The 18,383-nt window shown below is 36.1% G+C and overlaps 1 protein-coding gene across 6 annotated transcripts in view; it reads right to left on the bottom strand.

Moving 5' to 3' along the window:
• Positions 1–18,383, bottom strand: part of DENND4C (DENN domain containing 4C) — a 121,606-nt gene that overhangs the window by 79,523 nt on the left and 23,700 nt on the right. For all 6 annotated transcript variants that reach the window (XM_048222944.2, XM_048222943.2, XM_048222945.2 and 3 more), the window contains 3 exons: positions 12,811–13,132; positions 3,219–3,471; positions 1,434–1,503 (listed from right to left, as the gene is read on the bottom strand). In XM_048222944.2, the coding sequence (XP_048078901.1) occupies positions 1,434–1,503; positions 3,219–3,471; positions 12,811–13,115 (628 nt within the window). In that variant the 5' untranslated portion in view covers positions 13,116–13,132. The remainder of the gene's footprint in view (positions 1–1,433; positions 1,504–3,218; positions 3,472–12,810; positions 13,133–18,383) is intronic.

Here is an 18,383-nt window from a genome sequence, read left to right as displayed (position 1 = left end):
AATATTTCAGCAAAAAATTCAGGGAAGGGGTATGTGTTATGTAATAATGCCAAGGCAACAGAAATGATCAGAGCCCTTAAACTCATCTTGAGAGCAGCAGTGTAAAAAGTATTCAGCATGAAAAGTAAATGAGACCAAATCCTCTGGCTGAGTACACAGCATGTGAGACCAACGAAGCAGGAGCAAGGGGGGGCCTCTGGCAAGCATAACAAAGCCCCTTCAGAAAAAAGTAGCTATGAAGCATCAGTTCATTAGCCTCTGATGACTCTAATATGCAGACTACCTCTAAGTTAAACTCTTGAAAATCAGAAGAACTCTAAATCAAAATTCAGTGTGCAAAGCTTTATATGCTAAAATATGTCTTTTATCAAATACATGAATACTTTCACAAAGCTTGTTTCTGTAAGTGTTCCTTTTTTAAAGTGACGCTTCCTCCACACACACACACACACACACACACACACAATTTAGGAAATCACATTAAATCAACACATTACAACAATATTAACAGTATCACATTTTAAAAGGATACTGAAATTTGTAATTATTAGTTGCTGCCTTTATTTTTATGTTATAAATTAAATGGTCTGATATATTAGTATGAATGTCTTTAAGAAGACAATCAAGATTTTTCAGATATGGATTTGCCTGACTTCCCTGAAGCAAAACAAATTGTGCATGATCAAAAAGTAACTGACACTGCTTCTTTTCATAAGGAAGTATTCCAGTATCTCTTCTATTTACAACTGGAGCATACCTGTATTTTCAGTTTCTATCCCACCATACCAGTGGGATGAAGAGGTCACACTTAAATCTTTACAGCCCTTGACACTTTACTGTGCAGTAAGAATGTGGCGATAGATTTCTCAAACACTTCATGGCAGAAAAGTTTCTCAGGCCCTCCTCTCCTCCATATAGCTGATTCTTTGCAACAAAGGAAAAAGGAAGCAAGTCCACCTTTCATGGCAAGTAACATGAGGTTTCAAATCAGACACACAGAGATAAGAGAAGGAAATATAAGAAGTAAAGATGCAGTTTGACACCTTTCTGATTGTCAAAATAAAAAGGTCAGAGAGAGTAAGCAGTTTTCCATTGAATTATTAAATCTATTAGTGTAGACTAAAAGCCTGAATGTTCATTTCACAAATGCTTACCTGGGATGAAAATTTCTATTTAACGAAATGTTTGGGGGGGTAATATTAATATATCTTGTAGTATGTAATGTATTTAAGAAAACTTACACCTTTATGTGCTAATATTATACATAATTCAATTTATAACTAGATCAATCCCATAAACTACATAAGGGAGCATACATCATCTAACCAAATGTACATGTTAGGTGAACATGATGACCACTACACTATGGAAACTAACCATATATTAATGTACAACAGTAACTACAGTAGCAATTTTTTTTTAAATTTACTCACCAGCTTTATATGCTATTGCATTAGAAGCAGGCACAGACTTCTTATAACACAGAAATACACTGGAACCCCACTGTAAAATATAAATTATGTTTAAAAAAGACCAAAGAGTGAAAATAAAGTTATTTTGTTGAATATCTTCTCTAAAGGTTCTGATTATTCAGTGAAATCCATTTTTTTTAAGATTTTTATTTACTTATTTCAGAGAGAGAGAGAGAGCGCGTGCACACCAGTGGGGGGAGGGGCAGATGGAGAGGGAGAAGCTGACTCCCCACTGAGTGGGGAGCCTGATGTGGGGCTCGATCCCAGGACCCTGAGATAGGACCTGAGTTGAAAGCAGATACTTAACTGACTGAGCCACCCGGGCGTCCCCCAGTGAAATCTATCTCAAACATATGTTTTATCAAACAGACTACAGAGGTGCCTGGGAGGCTTAGTCGGTTGGTTGAGTGCCCAACTCTTGGTTTCACCTAAGGATGTGATCTCAGGGTCCTGGGATTGAGCCCCACGTTGGGCCCCGCACTCAGCAGGGAGTCTGCTTGAGATTCTCTCTCCCTGCTCCTCTCTCTCTGCCCCTTTCCCTGACCGTGTGTGCATGCATGTTCTCTCTCTTTAAAATGAATGAATAAATCTTTTTTAAAAAAAGACTACAGACTATAAAATATAGCAAAACATGAAGTTCAGAACACTGAAAGAAACGAGTAAAAAAACATTGCCGCAAAAGTTAAACTGACACAAAACAGTTTCAAAAAGTTTAGAATGCTACAATCAGACAGTTTGGAAGAAACAGTACAAAGCTGAGTGGGCCCTGGAGCCCAAACTAGGTACTATGAAGGTGACTGAGGTACTATGAAGTCACTACCTCCAGGGGCAAACTGTCTTGACTAAAAGCCGTGGGTACATTAGTCAGTCATCTTTGCCCATATCTCATTAAAGCTAGTAATATTTTTTTTTTTTAAAGATTTTATTTATTCGACAGGATAGAGACAGCCAGCTAGAGAGGGAACACAAGCAGGGGGAGTGGGAGAGGAAGAAGCAGGCTCATAGCGGAGGAGCCTGATGTGGGGCTCGATCCCATAACGCCGGGATCACGCCCTGAGCCGAAGGCAGACGCTTAACCGTTGTGCCACCCAGGCGCCCCTAAAGCTAGTAATATTTTTATCTAAAGGTATTTTTCAAAATAAATCTGACCCCATAGTAAACCTTAGTCTCCTAAAACTATAAATCAAAGGTGTATGTTCAATGTTCTTGTTCATTAGAGCCCTTTAACAAAATAAGTATGTAAGAGATGGGGTGCCTAGCATTCTTGGTAGAGCTTGCGACTCTTGATCTCGGGGTTATGAGTTCAAAACCCCACAGTGGGTCTGGAGCCCACTTGAAAAGAGCAAGTATGTAAAACTACAATAATTAAAATAAATAAATATAAAGGGAGTTCCCTATCCAGTCTCCCTATGGTTGTCTGTGAAGACACCAGTGAAGTGCAAAAGTTAATACAACTTCTGTATTAGTGTAACACAGGCAATGTAACCACATACCAAAACAAAATTTTAAATCCCTGACTTTAAGTATTTATTTTCTCAATGAAATTATTCTAAAAATCAGATAGCTAAAGATTTTTTAAATTGTTATGAATTACAGAAGTTACAGATCTAAAAAATAATAAAAACCACAAAAATATAAACAGAGTAAATTATACACTCAATAATAAACAGAAGCACAAAAATTATCCTTTTGGGGGTGTGGGGGACAGTACATAAAAAACTGAAAATGAAACAACTGTATTCTTACCATTCCACAATTTAAGTTTTTGTCAACTTTGCAGAAAGTATGAGGAGGGGTTTCTCCTTTACTGGTTACAATAACACAGATATCGGTTACAGCCAAGGAATTCTGGGGTCGAATTAAAGGAGCCCTTCGGTAAGTGATAAAGATTCTTTGTGAAGTAGTTGAACTATTGTTGACATTGGCACAGCGACCGTAGGGTGTGGCTTGGATCACTTCACATCCTGGAATAAGCCTTTCTTTCCCTTCATATAAAACTCTGTAAGGCAGGGAGAGGAAAAATAGATAGATATAGATAAGTAAATACATTTCAAGTTAATGCTGGTTTTCCTCTTGAAAACAAACCAAAAAATGGGGGGGGGGGTTTTCTTCTACTTCTCAAATCTTAATTGTGCACCAAAATAAGATTATTACTTTGGGAATTACAGATCTCTTAACTACATTTTCAACAGCTGGAGTGTAACCTTAAGAGTAAATAAGATCAAACAACTTGATTTTTTTTATCGCTTTTTACAAAAGCTGTATGAAAGAAGAAAGGGGCAACACCATAAACATCCTTAGATCAAGTATTCAGATGTTTTCACAAAATTTTCCTTCATAATTCCTGTCAAAATTCCACCTTTAAAAATCTTCTGACTGAAAATGAATGAATGAATAAATAAATAATATAAAAATCCTTTGACTGAAACTATAAAACATGGTTCAAAGAAATTAGAGATGAGCTAATAAAAAAAAGACATCCCATGGTCATGGATAAGAACACCAAATATTTGGTAAGATGTCAATATTTCCCAAAGAGATCTACAGAGTCAACAAAATTCCCCTCTAAATCTTAGTTGCTTTTTTGTTTAGAAATTGGTAACATGAGCCTAAAGTTCATATGGAGATGCAAGGGGCTCAGGCTGCCTAATGTCGAAAAAACAAAAGCAAAGTTGGAGGACTCACACTCCCCCATTCCAAAACTTACTACAAATCTAGTCATCAGCACAATGTGTTACGGCCACAAGGATAAAGATTTAGATCAATGAAACGGCACAGGCAGTGCAGAATTAAACCCGTACATTTACAGCCAATGGATTTTGACAAGAGTGCCAAGGTAATTCAACAGGAAAAAAACAGTCTTTTCAACAAATGGTGCCGGGACAACTGGATATCAAATGCAAAAGGAAAAGAAGTTGGATCCCTTCCTTACACTGCATACCAGAAATGGATCAAACACTTAAACGTAAGAGATAGAACTATAAAACTCTTAGAAAAAAAAAGGAATAAAAATTTGTGACCTTGGGTTTGACAAAGCCTTCTTATACATGAACCAAAGCACAAGTGACAAAAGTTAAAAAACTGGATTTCATCAAAATAAAAAGCTTACATGCTACAAGTGACACCATCAAGAAAGTGGGAAGACAACTCATAAAATGTGAGAAAATATTTGCAAATCATATACCTAATTAGGGTATTCTTTCCAGAATATGTAAAGAACTCTTACAAATCAATATGAAAAGATAAATAGCAATTTAAAAATGGATACAGGGCTGGCAAAGAATATATGGGGGACTGTCTGTACTACCCTTAAGAACTCCTCTGTAAAACTAAAGTTATTTTAAATAAGACATTTTATTTCTTTCTTTTTTTTTTTTTTTAAGTGGGCAAAGACTCTTCATAGGCATTTCTCCAAAGAAGATACGGCCAAAAGCACATGAAAAGAGGCCCAACATACTAGCCATTAGGGGATTGCAAATCAAAACCACAATAAGATACCCACTTCACACACACTGGAAAGGCTATAATCAAAAAGACATAATTACAAGTGCTGGTAAGGTAAGAGTGTAGAGAAATTGGAATCTTCATACAATGCTGGTGGGAATCAACTGCTCTGGAAAACAGTCCAGTGGTTCCTCAAAGGGTTATACAGGGAGTTTCTGTATGACTCAGCAATTCTACTCCTGGATATATACCCAAGAGAAATGAAAACATACGTCTGCACAAATACTGGTATGCAAATACATATTTAACAGCACAGCCAAAAAGTGAAAACAATCAAATGTCCACCGAGTAATGAAAAGATACATAAAAGGTGGCGTGGGCTTGTAACAGAACACTATTCGGCAATAAGTACTAGGTGAAGTACTAGGTGCGCCTGGGCAGCTCAGTCAGAAGAGCATTCGACTCCTGATCTTGGGATGAGTTTGAGTCCACACTGGGTGTAGAGATTACTTAAATAAATAAATGAACTTAAAAAGGCAATGAAGTACTAATATGAGGTGCAACATCAATGAGCATTGTAACCATGTGAAGTGAAAGAAGCTAGACAAGAAAGACCACATGTAGTATGATTCCATTTCCATGAAATGGCCAGAATAGGCACATCTGTAGAGACAAAAAGTAGATTAGTAGTTGCCTAGGGCTAGAGGGTGGAAAGGGTCATCAGCAAGTGACTGCTGATGAATATAGGGTTTCCTTTCAGGGGGATGAAAATATTCTGAAACTGGCTGTGGTAATAGCTGCACAAATCTGTGAATATATTAGAAACCAATAAATTGTACAGTTGAGATGGCTGAATTGTGTGATATCTGAATTATATCTCAATGAAACTGGTAAAACCCAACTAAATATTAAAATATGGTATAAAGCCTCTATATTTAAACCAGGATAGTACTGGCAAATGAGCGAACAGAAAAGAACAACGAACACAAAAGAAATACCAGAAATGGATAAAGGTGACATCTCAATATACCGCAAGAAAGATGGACTTTTTAATTTAATAAGCAGTGCTTGAATAACTGAATTGCCACTTGGGTAAAAAATAAAATTCTATCTATACTTCACACTATACACCAGAAAAAACTCCCAGGGGATCACAGATATAAACGTCAAGAATGAAAATACACTAGTACCAAAAGAAAACCTAGCAGTGGGAAAAGTCTAACTATGACTCAAAATCTACAAGCAATAAAAGGGAGTGAGAAAATAAACTTCATCAAGTAAATTTTACATGACAAAAAACACAAGTCAAAAGACAAATTATAAACTTGAAGAACACATTTGGAAATTTATTTCACAAAAAGTTCATCTTCCTATTACATAATAATGTACTGTAAAAAAAAAAAAAACCCAAAAAGGCCAAAACCCTGTTTCTATTTTTTTTTTTTTTAAGATTTTATTTATTTATTTGTCAGAGTGAGAGACAGCACGAGTACAAGCAGGGGGAACAGCAGGCAGAGGGAGAAGCAGGCTCCCCCACTGAGCAGGGAGCCCCAGGCAGGACTCAATCCTAGAAACCTCGGATCACGACCTGAGCTGAAGGCAGACACTCAACTGACTGAGCCACCCAGTTGTCCCAAAACCATGTTTTTAAAAAGTCACAAAGTCAATGCCAAAAGACACTAACAATTGACAAAAGAAAAAAAGGAAAACGGTCCTTAAACATATGAAGAAATTGTTAATCTCATTAAAACTACTATGACACATCACTTCTTGACTGTGAGACTGACAAAAATTCAAAAATTTGATCATGTATTTTGTGGACGGGACCGGGGGGAAAGAAGCACATACATCACATATTGATGGTGGCATGACCACAATGGAAAGAAATGTAGTAACATTTAACAGAATTATGCGTGCATTTATCTTTTATCCCAGCAACGCCCTTCTAGGACTACCTGAAAATATACTTCCACAAATATGTAATAATATATACACAGTTATTCACCAAAGCATTCTTGTAATAGCACAAGACTGGACAGAACCCAAATGTCCATCAACAGAGGTTTGGATAAAGTATATACATTCACACAAATAAGTACTATAGAGTTATAAAGAATGAGAAAGACCTCCATGTTCAGATATGGAATGATTCTGAGGACATACTGTTGGGTGAAAAAAGCAAAGTGTAAAATAACGTATATAGTATTTATAGTTTGTTTAAGAGGAAGAAATAAAAATACACACACACATGTGTTTATTTTTGTAAAAATACACAGTGAAAGGATAAATCAAAAATTGCACTAACAGGAAAGGAGAGGGCAGAAAGTATAGAGAAAAAAGTAGAGGAAATAAAAACTGAAGCAATATTTCTCATTATATCTTTTTACGTGTTTTGAGCTGTGACAATATTTTCCATATTAACAAAATTTTTCTACAACAAATGAAACACAAATACAAACAGATGGGGGTAATCAGAAGGGGGAATGAAGCATGAGAGACTATGGACTATGAGAAACAAACTGAGGGCTTCAGAGCGGAGGGGGGTGGGGAATGGGATAGACTGGTGATGGGTAGTAAGGAGGGCACGTGTTGCATGGTGCACTGGGTGTTATACGCAACTAATGAATCATCGAACTTTACATCAGAAAACAGGGATGTACTGTATGGTGACTAACATAATATAATAAAAAAACATTTAAAAAAATAAAAAGAACCTAACCAACCAACCAACCAAACAAACAAAAAACAAATACAAACAGATGAACCTAACTGCATACTGCATAACAAATTGGTAACGTACCCACATAGAAATACTATTATATATAATTTTTTAACACACTAAGTACTCTGTAAACGCCTGATAGGTCTTACTCCAAGGGCAAGGGACTGACGTATGTATGACACCTCGGTAACAATGAACACACACAAATCCAGATTTCGTTTGGCAAAGCAGTCAGGGCTCCCACTAGCCAAACTTGGGACCATATGAGCAAACAGAATAAGGATTATAACAGATTTTTAATCACATGGAATAAATTAAAATCCACAGTTCCTTAGTTATTCTCAAAACAATAAAAAAAAAGAGAGAGAACGAGAAAGCTCTTCCTTCAAGATTTTCAAGAAAAATGCCAGTTAAAAAATTTATTTTTTAAATGACAGGATTAGAAAAGTCTCATTTTACAACCCCCACCATGCAAGATCTAATTCAGGCAATGATCAATGGATCCTAAAAAATGAGAAGTGAAAAGCAGCTAGGGAACCAGGTATTTAAACAAGGCCCACAACTCCACAATTTACTTAAATTTAACAATGAAAATAACAATAGATATCTGGCACTTATCATCTTAATTAAGTGACTGAACTTAACATCACTAATTATGGGATAATCTGTCACTACATGCTTTCCTAATGCTAGCCCTACCTGGGTATTCTTGCCAAAAGTATTTAACATAAATTTAATTCAGACTTTAAAGGTAACATCCAATTTACAGGAAATACTGACAATAAGGTAATAAGTTAAACAACAGAATTTGGGGGGCGCCTGGGTGGCACAGCGGTTGGGCGTCTGCCTTCGGCTCAGGGCGTGATCCCGGCATTATGGGATCGAGCCCCACATCAGGCTCCTCCGCTATGAGCCTGCTTCTTCCTCTCCCACTCCCCCTGCTTGTGTTCCCTCTCTCGCTGGCTGTCTCTCTCTCTGTTGAATAAATAAATAAAATCTTAAAAAAAAAAAAAAAAAAAAACAGAATTTGGAAACAATCAGATAAATCGAGAGTGGGGGGCATTCTATAAGACAACTGGCAAGATTCTGCAAAATGTCAATTATCTAATAGAAAAATGTGGGGGAGATAAAATAGACTCAAGAGGCATAATAACCAAATGCAACAAGTAAACCACAACAGGATGCTGAATTTTTTTTTTCAAGATTTTGTTTATTTATCTGGCAGAGAGCGGGGGGGGGGGGGGCGCATGCTTCCCTGTGGAGAAGCAGACTCCCCGCAGAGCAAGGAGCCCACTGTGGGGCTCCATCCCAGGACGCTGGGATCATGACCTATGCCGAAGGCAGACGCTTAACCGACTGAGCCACCCAGGCGCCCCATGAATATTTTTTTTTTAAAGGCGATAAAAGATATTCTGGGGATAACTGTGACTATTTGGATAGGGAATGGATATTGAAAACCATGATACTATTATTAACTTTCTATATACCATGGTTACACAGGAGCGTTGCTTAAGGGATGCATGATGAAGCATTCACGGGAGAACTGTCAGGGTATCTCCAGCCTCCTTTCAAATAGTTTAGCAAAAATATGGAAAAACGTTAATTTGTTGAATCTAGGTGGAAAGTATACTGTTCATTATACTACAGTCTATCATTCAGGAGGAAAGGATACCGGTGTTTATTATAATATTGTTAACTTTTCTGTATGTTTGAAAATTAAAAAAAAAAAAAGTGCTGGAGAAAAAACTCTTGAAAATCAATAAACCTGGGGCGCCTGGGTGGTTCAGTCGATGAACCATCTGCCTTCGGCTCAGGGCGTGATCTCCAGGTCCTGGGATTCAGCCCTGCATCAGGTGCCCTGCTCAGTGGGAAGTCGCTTCTCCTTCTCCCTCTCCCTCTGCCTCTCCCCCTGCTCATGAATGGGCTCTCTTTCTCTTTCTTTCTCTCTCTCTCTCTCTCTTGCGTGCGCGCAGACCTGCACTCTCACACTCTCAAATAAATAAAAATCTCAAAAAAAACCTTTAACTTAACAGTTTTCTTTAAAAAAAAAAAAAAAAACCAACCTGATAAATATCTCATCTCAGTTTATAAAAGTCAAAAAGGTAAAAAAAAAGATCAAAAGTTTGACAACAGTATTTCATATTTAGTTGAATGAGATGGGTACCTGTCTTTGTAGTGGCTACAGGTTTTCTACACCTCACTCGTGTACTTAAATGGGGGGAAAGTGGGGTGGACAGGTCAAAATATTGCAGTCATCAGAGATATTAACAATTATTCGATATGGAAAGAAAAATTTATGATTATGATTAAAAGACAACCTATACTCTGGAAAACCTCAATCAGTAAACTATCATAACAAGCCTCAGGGAACTACAAGATGTGTATGAAAGAGTCACTTGCAACCTGAAAGTAAGTACAATTATCTAAGTCATCATTTTAAGTTGTGTCCCGGAACCACAAGCAAAAACAATCTTTGAAAGCTACACATCCTTTCAATTACGACTGTACTGTGGAAGGATGGGGACGAGGATATGAAAAGACGGCCTTCAGAGACGGCGGACAGTGAACACTGAAGCCTGAAACAAGTTATGTCCCTGGCTTGATTCCCGTTGACTGACATGTATATTACCAAAATTTTACCCTATACCTATCCTTCTATGGATATTACCTATCTTCTTAAGAAACTCATGGAGAAAATAAAAAGAACTGACATAAAACCATTACATGTCCTGAATTACTTCCCTGCAACCAACAGTTTGTGTTTATACCAATTTTAACCTCCGTGCCCCTTCTCAAAGGAAAAGCCCCTCCCACTAAATGCTAATCCAGTCACCTATGCTGTTGACATTACCCCTTCTGCTTCACAATTTTATTCTATCAAATATCTCCGTATTCCTATATTTTCACCGTTTCTTTTCCATTGGTTTCTCTCCTTCAAATAAAGATGTTTAAGGTTATCCCCTGGAAGAAAGAAAGAACAGCACATGGCTCCGTATTGCCTTACCCCCAAGGTATCCTCAACCGTTGCTTCTGGGGATTTTGTTAAAATACAGATTCTGATTCAGGAGGTTTGGGGCAGTGCCTGAGATTCTGAATTTCTAACATGTTCCCAGGCCCTAGATAATAGTGGTTCAAGGACCACATCTTGAATAACAAGGCCCATAACTATCTTCTCTTTCTCTTAAAGTCAAGCTTTCAAAAAAGCCTCTATTAATCCAATTCCAATCATTCCTCAAACTTTTCTAACCTGGCTCCTGTTCCTAATGATCCTATAAAGCTGTATGACCTAACTGTACTGGGTTGAAAGAAAACCACAGAACTAAACAGGGTGGCCAATACTAAAGGAGTTAACTAAAGGAGTTAAACGGATGCTGCATAAAGGTCAAGTAAGATAAGGACAAATCATCCTCTAACTTTGGAAATTTGAACTTAATGAGGACCTAGGACCATCTCACTAGAGCTTTAATGCAAAAGTAAAGGAGGTGATGAAGACAACAAGTGGTGGTCAAACGGAGCAGCTCACTACTTTAATATGTGAACAGCTATTATCAGAAAAACCAGCAACCATTAAAAAAAAAAAATCAACTTCATGGGACAATCAGGGAAATTTGGATATATGTGATATTAAGTAATTAATCATTTCTACAGTGTGGTATTGTGATGACATTAAAGGATTCAAAATAAGAAAAATCAATGTAATACATCACATTAATAGAAAGAAATACCTGCATGATCTCAATTAACAAAGAAAAGGCATTTGAAAAAAATCCCGACACACTGTCACGATAAAATCTCTCATAAAATCAGAAATAGAAGGGACCTTTCTTAATATGATAAACGGCATTTACGAAAAACCCACAGCTAACATCATATTCAATGGTGAAAGACTGAAAGCTTTCCACCTAAGACCAGCAATGAGCCAAGGACACCTGTTTTCACTACTGCTATTCAACGCTGTACGTTAAGTTCTAGTCAGAGCAATAAGACAAGGCAGCAAATAACAACAAACTGCAAAGGAAGGAGTAAAACTAGCTCTACTTGTAAATGACATGACCCTATATATTTAAAAAATCCCTGAATATCCAAAAGAAAGCTATTAGAGCTAAAAAATTCAGCAAAGTTGCAGGGTATAAGATTAACATATGAAATTAAAATTCAGCTGTGTTTGTATACAACAGCAATGAACAATCCAAAAAGGAAATTAAGAAAACAATTCATTTTTAATAGAATTCAAAAGAATAAAACATGAAGGAATAAAATGTATCGAGGAGGTGAAAGACTTGTACACTGAAAACTGTAAAACATTGCTGAAAGAAATTAAAGACCTAAATAAAGGGAAAGCTATCTCTCATTCGTAAGTTCGAAGACTTAACTGGTATAAAGATGGCAGTACTCCCTAATTTGATCTATACATTAAATACAATCCCACCAAAATTCCAATCTCATGTTTTACATAAATGGACAAGCTGATCCCAAATACTTCCTAATGCTCTCAAATACCTGTATGTTTTTACCAACTGATGGTAATTATAATAAGCAGAACAGCTTAATACATGACATGTATACCTATTAAAGTAATAATTATAGGTATTCTAAAAGCACATCTCATTTACAAAAGAGGGTCAACGTGGACATTTTTGGAAAAAGGGCTTTTACAAAAAATGTACTTCTCTTGCTGTGGACTAGACACTAAATACCTCATAACAATTATACTCATTCTAAACTGTAAATACCTCCTCCCTCCTGGGACTAAAAGCCACACAGCACAATTTTTTTTTTTTTAAAAACAAGAATGTTCGTTAAATGAATTCAGGGCTTCACAAAACCTCATCACATAACCTAAGTAGCTCCTTAAAAATATAGTCTTTTATTACAGCTTCTTGTTCTTTTATTTTTAATTAATAAGCTTATCTGAAAAGTACAAGAGAAATGGAATCACATTTCAGGCTCCAATGCCTTCATTTCAATCTTTTGAAAGGAAATGATCTAATGATTCAAGTACAATACAAAGAAATTCAGTAAGGGTAGATACAGATATGTAGTATCTTACCACACTTGATCCTGAAGGAACAAGTAATAATAGAACTATCAAGGATTTCAAATTTCTATTCCCATGCACTTTAAATAAATGTTATTTACTTCACTATAGCAAAAGAAAATAAGTCACCATACCCAATGTCGGTAAGGGGTGGTTTATCTCTTGCTCTCTTATAACAGAGGAAAAGTTCTGGGCTTTTCAGACTTCCATAGTTCAAATTTGCTTGAAGAGCTGATGGAGTGGCTTCAACACAGGTGTAACCTTCAGGTACCGTTTCCCCAGCAGATTTGTTAATAACTGCAATGTCTGTAATTGGAGCTTTAGGCCCAGTTGACTTAGTATCTAAACGATTTACTTCTTGATCTAAAAGAGTAGATGTGTCAGTGAGACCTGCCACAACAAAGTAGTCGGTCACTCTTGGCCCTTTGTCTTCTATCATGGTTGCTACTGTATTTCCTAGAAGAGGAAAAAAAAGAAAAAAGACCTCCATTAAATAAAATACTTTATTTTATAAAGTTTATAAACACTCCTGAGTTAACAGTTATCAACAAGCACATTTCCCAGCTGGATTTATAATCAAATTGTTGTCCTCCCAGAGAAGCAGCCTGTTTTGGTATTATCTTGTCAGCTTTTACCTGCTATACAGTACAAGCTTACAGCATCAACTCATTTGTAAGGCAACTATGATCCTTTCATGTGCCAAGGCCCTGTTAAGAATAATCAAACTGTCAGAAGTGGGCTATGGGCTACAGTGCTTCAACAAAATGCACTTAATGAACAATATTCAGATCATTTAAAAAATCATTCTCTTTTAGGTTACAAAATTCCTAAAGCTAAGCTTCACATTTAAACAAATGAATTGAGTTCATCATGAATTAAGTCAAGGTCTAAGACAAAAAAAATAAAGGTAATAATAATGAAGGTAATCAAACTGGCTTCCTAATCCAGTTAGGAGCCTGTCCCTTCTAGTTAAGAAACTTTATGGGGGGGCGCCTGGGTGGCACAGCGGTTAAGCGGCTGCCTTCGGCTCAGGGCGTGATCCCGGCGTTAGGGGATGGAGCCCCACATTGGGCTCCTCCGCTGGGAGCCTGCTTCTTCCTCTCCCACTCCCCCTGCTGTGTTCCCTCTCTCGCTGGCTGTCTCTATCTTTGTCAAATAAATAAACAAAATCTTTAAAAAAAAAAAAAAAGAAACTTTATGGGAACACCATGTAAATTAAGTCAGTCTAGGAATCACTATGTATTTCCTACATAAATACCAGACAGAGCATAAAATACTATAACTAAAGAAGACAAAATTATATAAAACACATATTAAGAGACTGTATTGTATTAAGGTAATACACGGTAGAAACCCAGACATTATGAACATTGAGTCAAGATTTCTATTATCTCTAAACTCAGCACCTCTAAAAATAAAATTAAACTTCTGAGGTTTTAAATATTTCCATGGATTTTATGTGCTTTTTAAAAACAACTTTATTTAAGTATAAATTACATACAATAAAATGTCCATATTTAAAGTATAAATTTCCATAGATACATACACCTGAGAAATCATTACCACAATCAAGATAGCAAACATATCCATCAAAACCCCAAATTTTCATATATCCCTTCCTCCCCAGGCAACGAGTAATCTGCTTTGTCATTAGTTTTTAGAACTGATGTACATGGAATCATATAGTATGTATTCTTTTTTCATAATTATTTTAAGATTCATTCATACTGTTGTTTGTATCAATAGTTCATTCCTTTGTATATTTTTTTAAATATTTTTTAAAGTAATCTCTATACCCAACTCACAACCCCAAAATGAAGAGTTGCATGCCCTATCAGGTGCCCCTCATTCCTCTCTATTGCTAAGCAGTATTCCACTGTTGAGTGTACCACAATATGTTTACCTAGTTACCTTATTAATAGACATTAGGGTTATTTTCAGTTTGGAGTTATTACGAATAAAGCTGTCATAAACACCCACGTATAAGCCTTATGGGCATAAGCTTTCATTCACCTTAGGTCAATTCTTAAGACGAAAGGACTAGATCACCTGCAAGGTATATACAGTTCTAAAAAACTGCTAAATAGTTTCCTAGACTGAGGATACCATTTTATATTCCTATCATCAGTACATGAGACTTCCAGTTGTTCTAAATCCTCTCTATAGCTCTATATACGGTCTTTTAAATGGAGACACTCTAACATGCCTTTAGTGATACTTAACTATCATTTTAATTTGTATCTTTTTTTTTTCCAAGTAGGCTCCACAACTAGCATGGAGCCCAACTCAGGGCTTGAACTCACAACCCTGAGATCAAGAGTCTGATGCTTACCTGGCTGAGCCACCCAGGCAATCATTAATATGCATCTTTCTAATGACTAGTGATGTTAACCACATTTTCATGTGCTTATTTTCCATCCATGTATTTTCTTCACTGAAGTTTCTGTTCAAATCTTTGCCCATTTTCTACTTGGGCTGTTTGTTTACTCATTCTTGAGTTGTTTTTTGTTTTTAAGATTTTATTTATTTATTTGTTTGTTTAATTTAGTTTAGAAGGAGAGAAAAGGAGAGAGCTTGTGCACTAGTGGGGGGAGGGCCAGAGGGGGAGGGAGAGGGACAGGCAGACAGCCCCCTTAGCGCGGAGCCTCACATGGGGCTCAATCTCACAACCCTGAGATCACCATCTGAGTTGAAACAACAGTCGGACGCTCAACCAACTAAGCCACCCAGGCACCCCCATTCTTGAGTTTTGAAAGTTCTTTATACATTCTATAGAAAAATCATTTATCAGGCATATGCTTAGCAAATATTTTCTCCCAATCTATGACTTGTTTTTTTACTCTAATAGTACCTTTTGAAAAGTAGAAGTTTTTATTTTTGATGAAGTCCAATTTACCAATCTGTTCTTTTATGGGTCGTGCTTGTGGTATCATATTTAAGAAATCACTGTCTAATCTAAAGTCACAAAGGTTTTCTCCAATGTTTTCCTCAAAAAGTTTTATAATTTCAAGCTTTACATTTAAGTCTATGATCCATTTTGAGTTAGTTTTTGTATATAGTGTGAGGTATGAATAAAGATCCACTTTTTATATATAGATATCCAATTTTTCCAGCACCACTGGTTAAAAAAACTAACTTTTCTCCACTGTTTTGCCTTTGTACCTTTATTCAAAAACCAACCACCCAATATGTTTATATTCATCTCTGGATTCTTCATTCCACTGATCTGTCTATACGTCAGTACCAAATGATTTTGATTACTGAAGCTTTATAACAAATCTTGAAATCAGGAAGTGTTAGTCTTCAAACTCTGTTCTTTTTCAAAATTGTTTTGATTATTCTATTCTAGGTCCTTTGTATTTCAATAAGCATTTCGGAACCAGCCTGTCCATTTCTACCACCAAAAAACGCTACTAGGATTTTAACTAGGACTGTGTTGAAACTGGAGGTCAATTTAAGAAAGACTGTCAATATTAAGTCTTCAAACCCATGAACAAGGTTCATCTCTGCACTTACTTAGATTTGTAAAAATTTCTCTCATCAATGTTTACAGCATACGGCCCTCACATCTCTTCGGATTTTGCTTAACAACGTAATAATTAATGCTATTGTAAATGACACTGTTTCCTTTTTAACTAAATTTCCAATTATTTGCTACTACACAGAAATACAATTGATTTAATATCTTGATCTTATACAGTGCAATCTTCATACAGTTGCTTCAAAGTTGTAGAGTTTTGTAGGTACCATCAAATTTTCTACATAATGTGCCCATCAATAAAGACAAATTTACTTCTTTCTTTCCAATACAGATGCCTTTTATTTCTTTTTCTTGTCTTACTGTACTAGGTAGAACATCCAGCAGAGTGTTCAAAAGAAATGATGACCAAAGAAGATATACAAATGACCAATAAGCACATGAAAGGTACTCAGGATCATTAGTCATAGCAGCATTATTCACAATAACCAATGGTAAAAACCCAAATATCCATCCAAAAAATGAATGGATAAACATAATGTGACATATCATTACAATTACAGAATATTATTGTCATAAAAAGGAACTGAATTTGATAAGTGCTGTAACATGGATGAACTCTGAAAGCTTTATGCTAAGTGAAATAACTCAGAAAGACACAGAAGAACAAATATTATATGGTTCCTATATAAGGTACACTGAATAAATTCATAGAGACATAAAGTAAAGTAGGGGTTACCAGGGGCTGGGAGGGGGAAGAATGGAAAGTTATTGTTTAATGGGGACAGAGTTTATGTTGGGGATGATGGAAAAGTTTTGGGTATAGCAGTGGCAATGGTTATACAACACTGCCAATGTATTTAATGCCACTGAAACGTATACTTACAAATGGTTAAAATGATAAATGTTATGTATATTTGCTAGAGTAAAAAAGAAAAAAAAAAAGAAAATGTATCAATAAGCATGTCTCCATATTAACCTTCTGGGCTTCAGTTAAGTTACAGAGTAAACTCCCAGAATCAGCTTTCCAGATCATAGTATATAAATCAATGTGTAACAACTATTATATACTTCTTGCCTTTTCAAAAGAACATACCAATTTACCCTGGCAACAGTAATCTATCTATGGTTCAGTGAGAGTTACAACTGTATTTATGTTTATAGTGTTAGAGTAAAATTGGTATAGAGAGATTTTAATACACATTTCTTTGATTAAAAAGGGAAAAAAAAGAAAAAAGGAGAGGCACCTGGCTGGCTCAGTCAGTAAAGCACGTGACTCTTGATTTCAGGGTCGTGAGTTCAAGCCCTATGCTGGGTGCAGACATTACTTAAATAAATCAATGATTTTTTTTTTTTAAAGAGAGAAATGTTGAGAGCGGACATCTTCATTTTGTTCCTAATCTTACAGGGAAAGCATTCAGTCTTTTATCAATAAATATGATGTTACTTGTAGGTTTTTCATAAATGCTCTTTATCAAGTTAAGAAAGTTCCTTTCTAATCCTTAGACTTTATCAGGAATAGATGTTAGACATTATCACACACTTTTTCTGCATCTACTGACAAGAAACATTTCTCTATCTTTGTTTAACACAGTGAACTACAATGATTAATTTTCAAATTATTAATCAACACTGCATTCCTAAAATAAACCCCACTTGGTCATGATATATTATCCCCTTTTATATTCTTGCATTCTATTTGCTAAAATTTTGCTTGAAAATTTATGTATGTTAATGAGGGATACTGGTCTGTAGTTTTCTTGTAATGTCTTTATCTGGTTTTGGTACCAAGGTAATGATAGTGTCACAGAATGAGCTAGGAAGAACTTCCTCCTCTTCAAGTTTCTGGGGCAGTTTGTATAGAATTGGTATTATTTCTTCCTTAAATATTTGATAGAATTCACCTGCAAAATCATTTGGGTCTGGAGTTTTCTTTGTAGGTAGGTTTTTATAACTAAAAATTCAATTCCTTTAACACATATAGGCTATTCAGGTTACCTACTTTCTCTTGAATAAACTTTCATCGTTTGTGTCCATTCAGGCTGCTATGCCAGAATACCATAGATTGGAAGGCTTATAAACAACAGAAATTTATTTCTCACAGTTCTTGAGATTGGGAAGTCCAAGGTCAAGGCACTGGCAGATTCACTGTATAGTGAGGACTGGCTTCCTAGATCCTAGAAGGCTGTCTTTCCACTGTAACTTCACATAATGGAAAGGAGCAAGGGA

Source organism: Ursus arctos, unplaced genomic scaffold, assembly GCF_023065955.2.
Source record: "Ursus arctos isolate Adak ecotype North America unplaced genomic scaffold, UrsArc2.0 scaffold_18, whole genome shotgun sequence".
Taxonomy (NCBI): domain Eukaryota; kingdom Metazoa; phylum Chordata; class Mammalia; order Carnivora; family Ursidae; genus Ursus; species Ursus arctos.
This window is presented reverse-complemented; position numbering and strand designations above follow the sequence as displayed.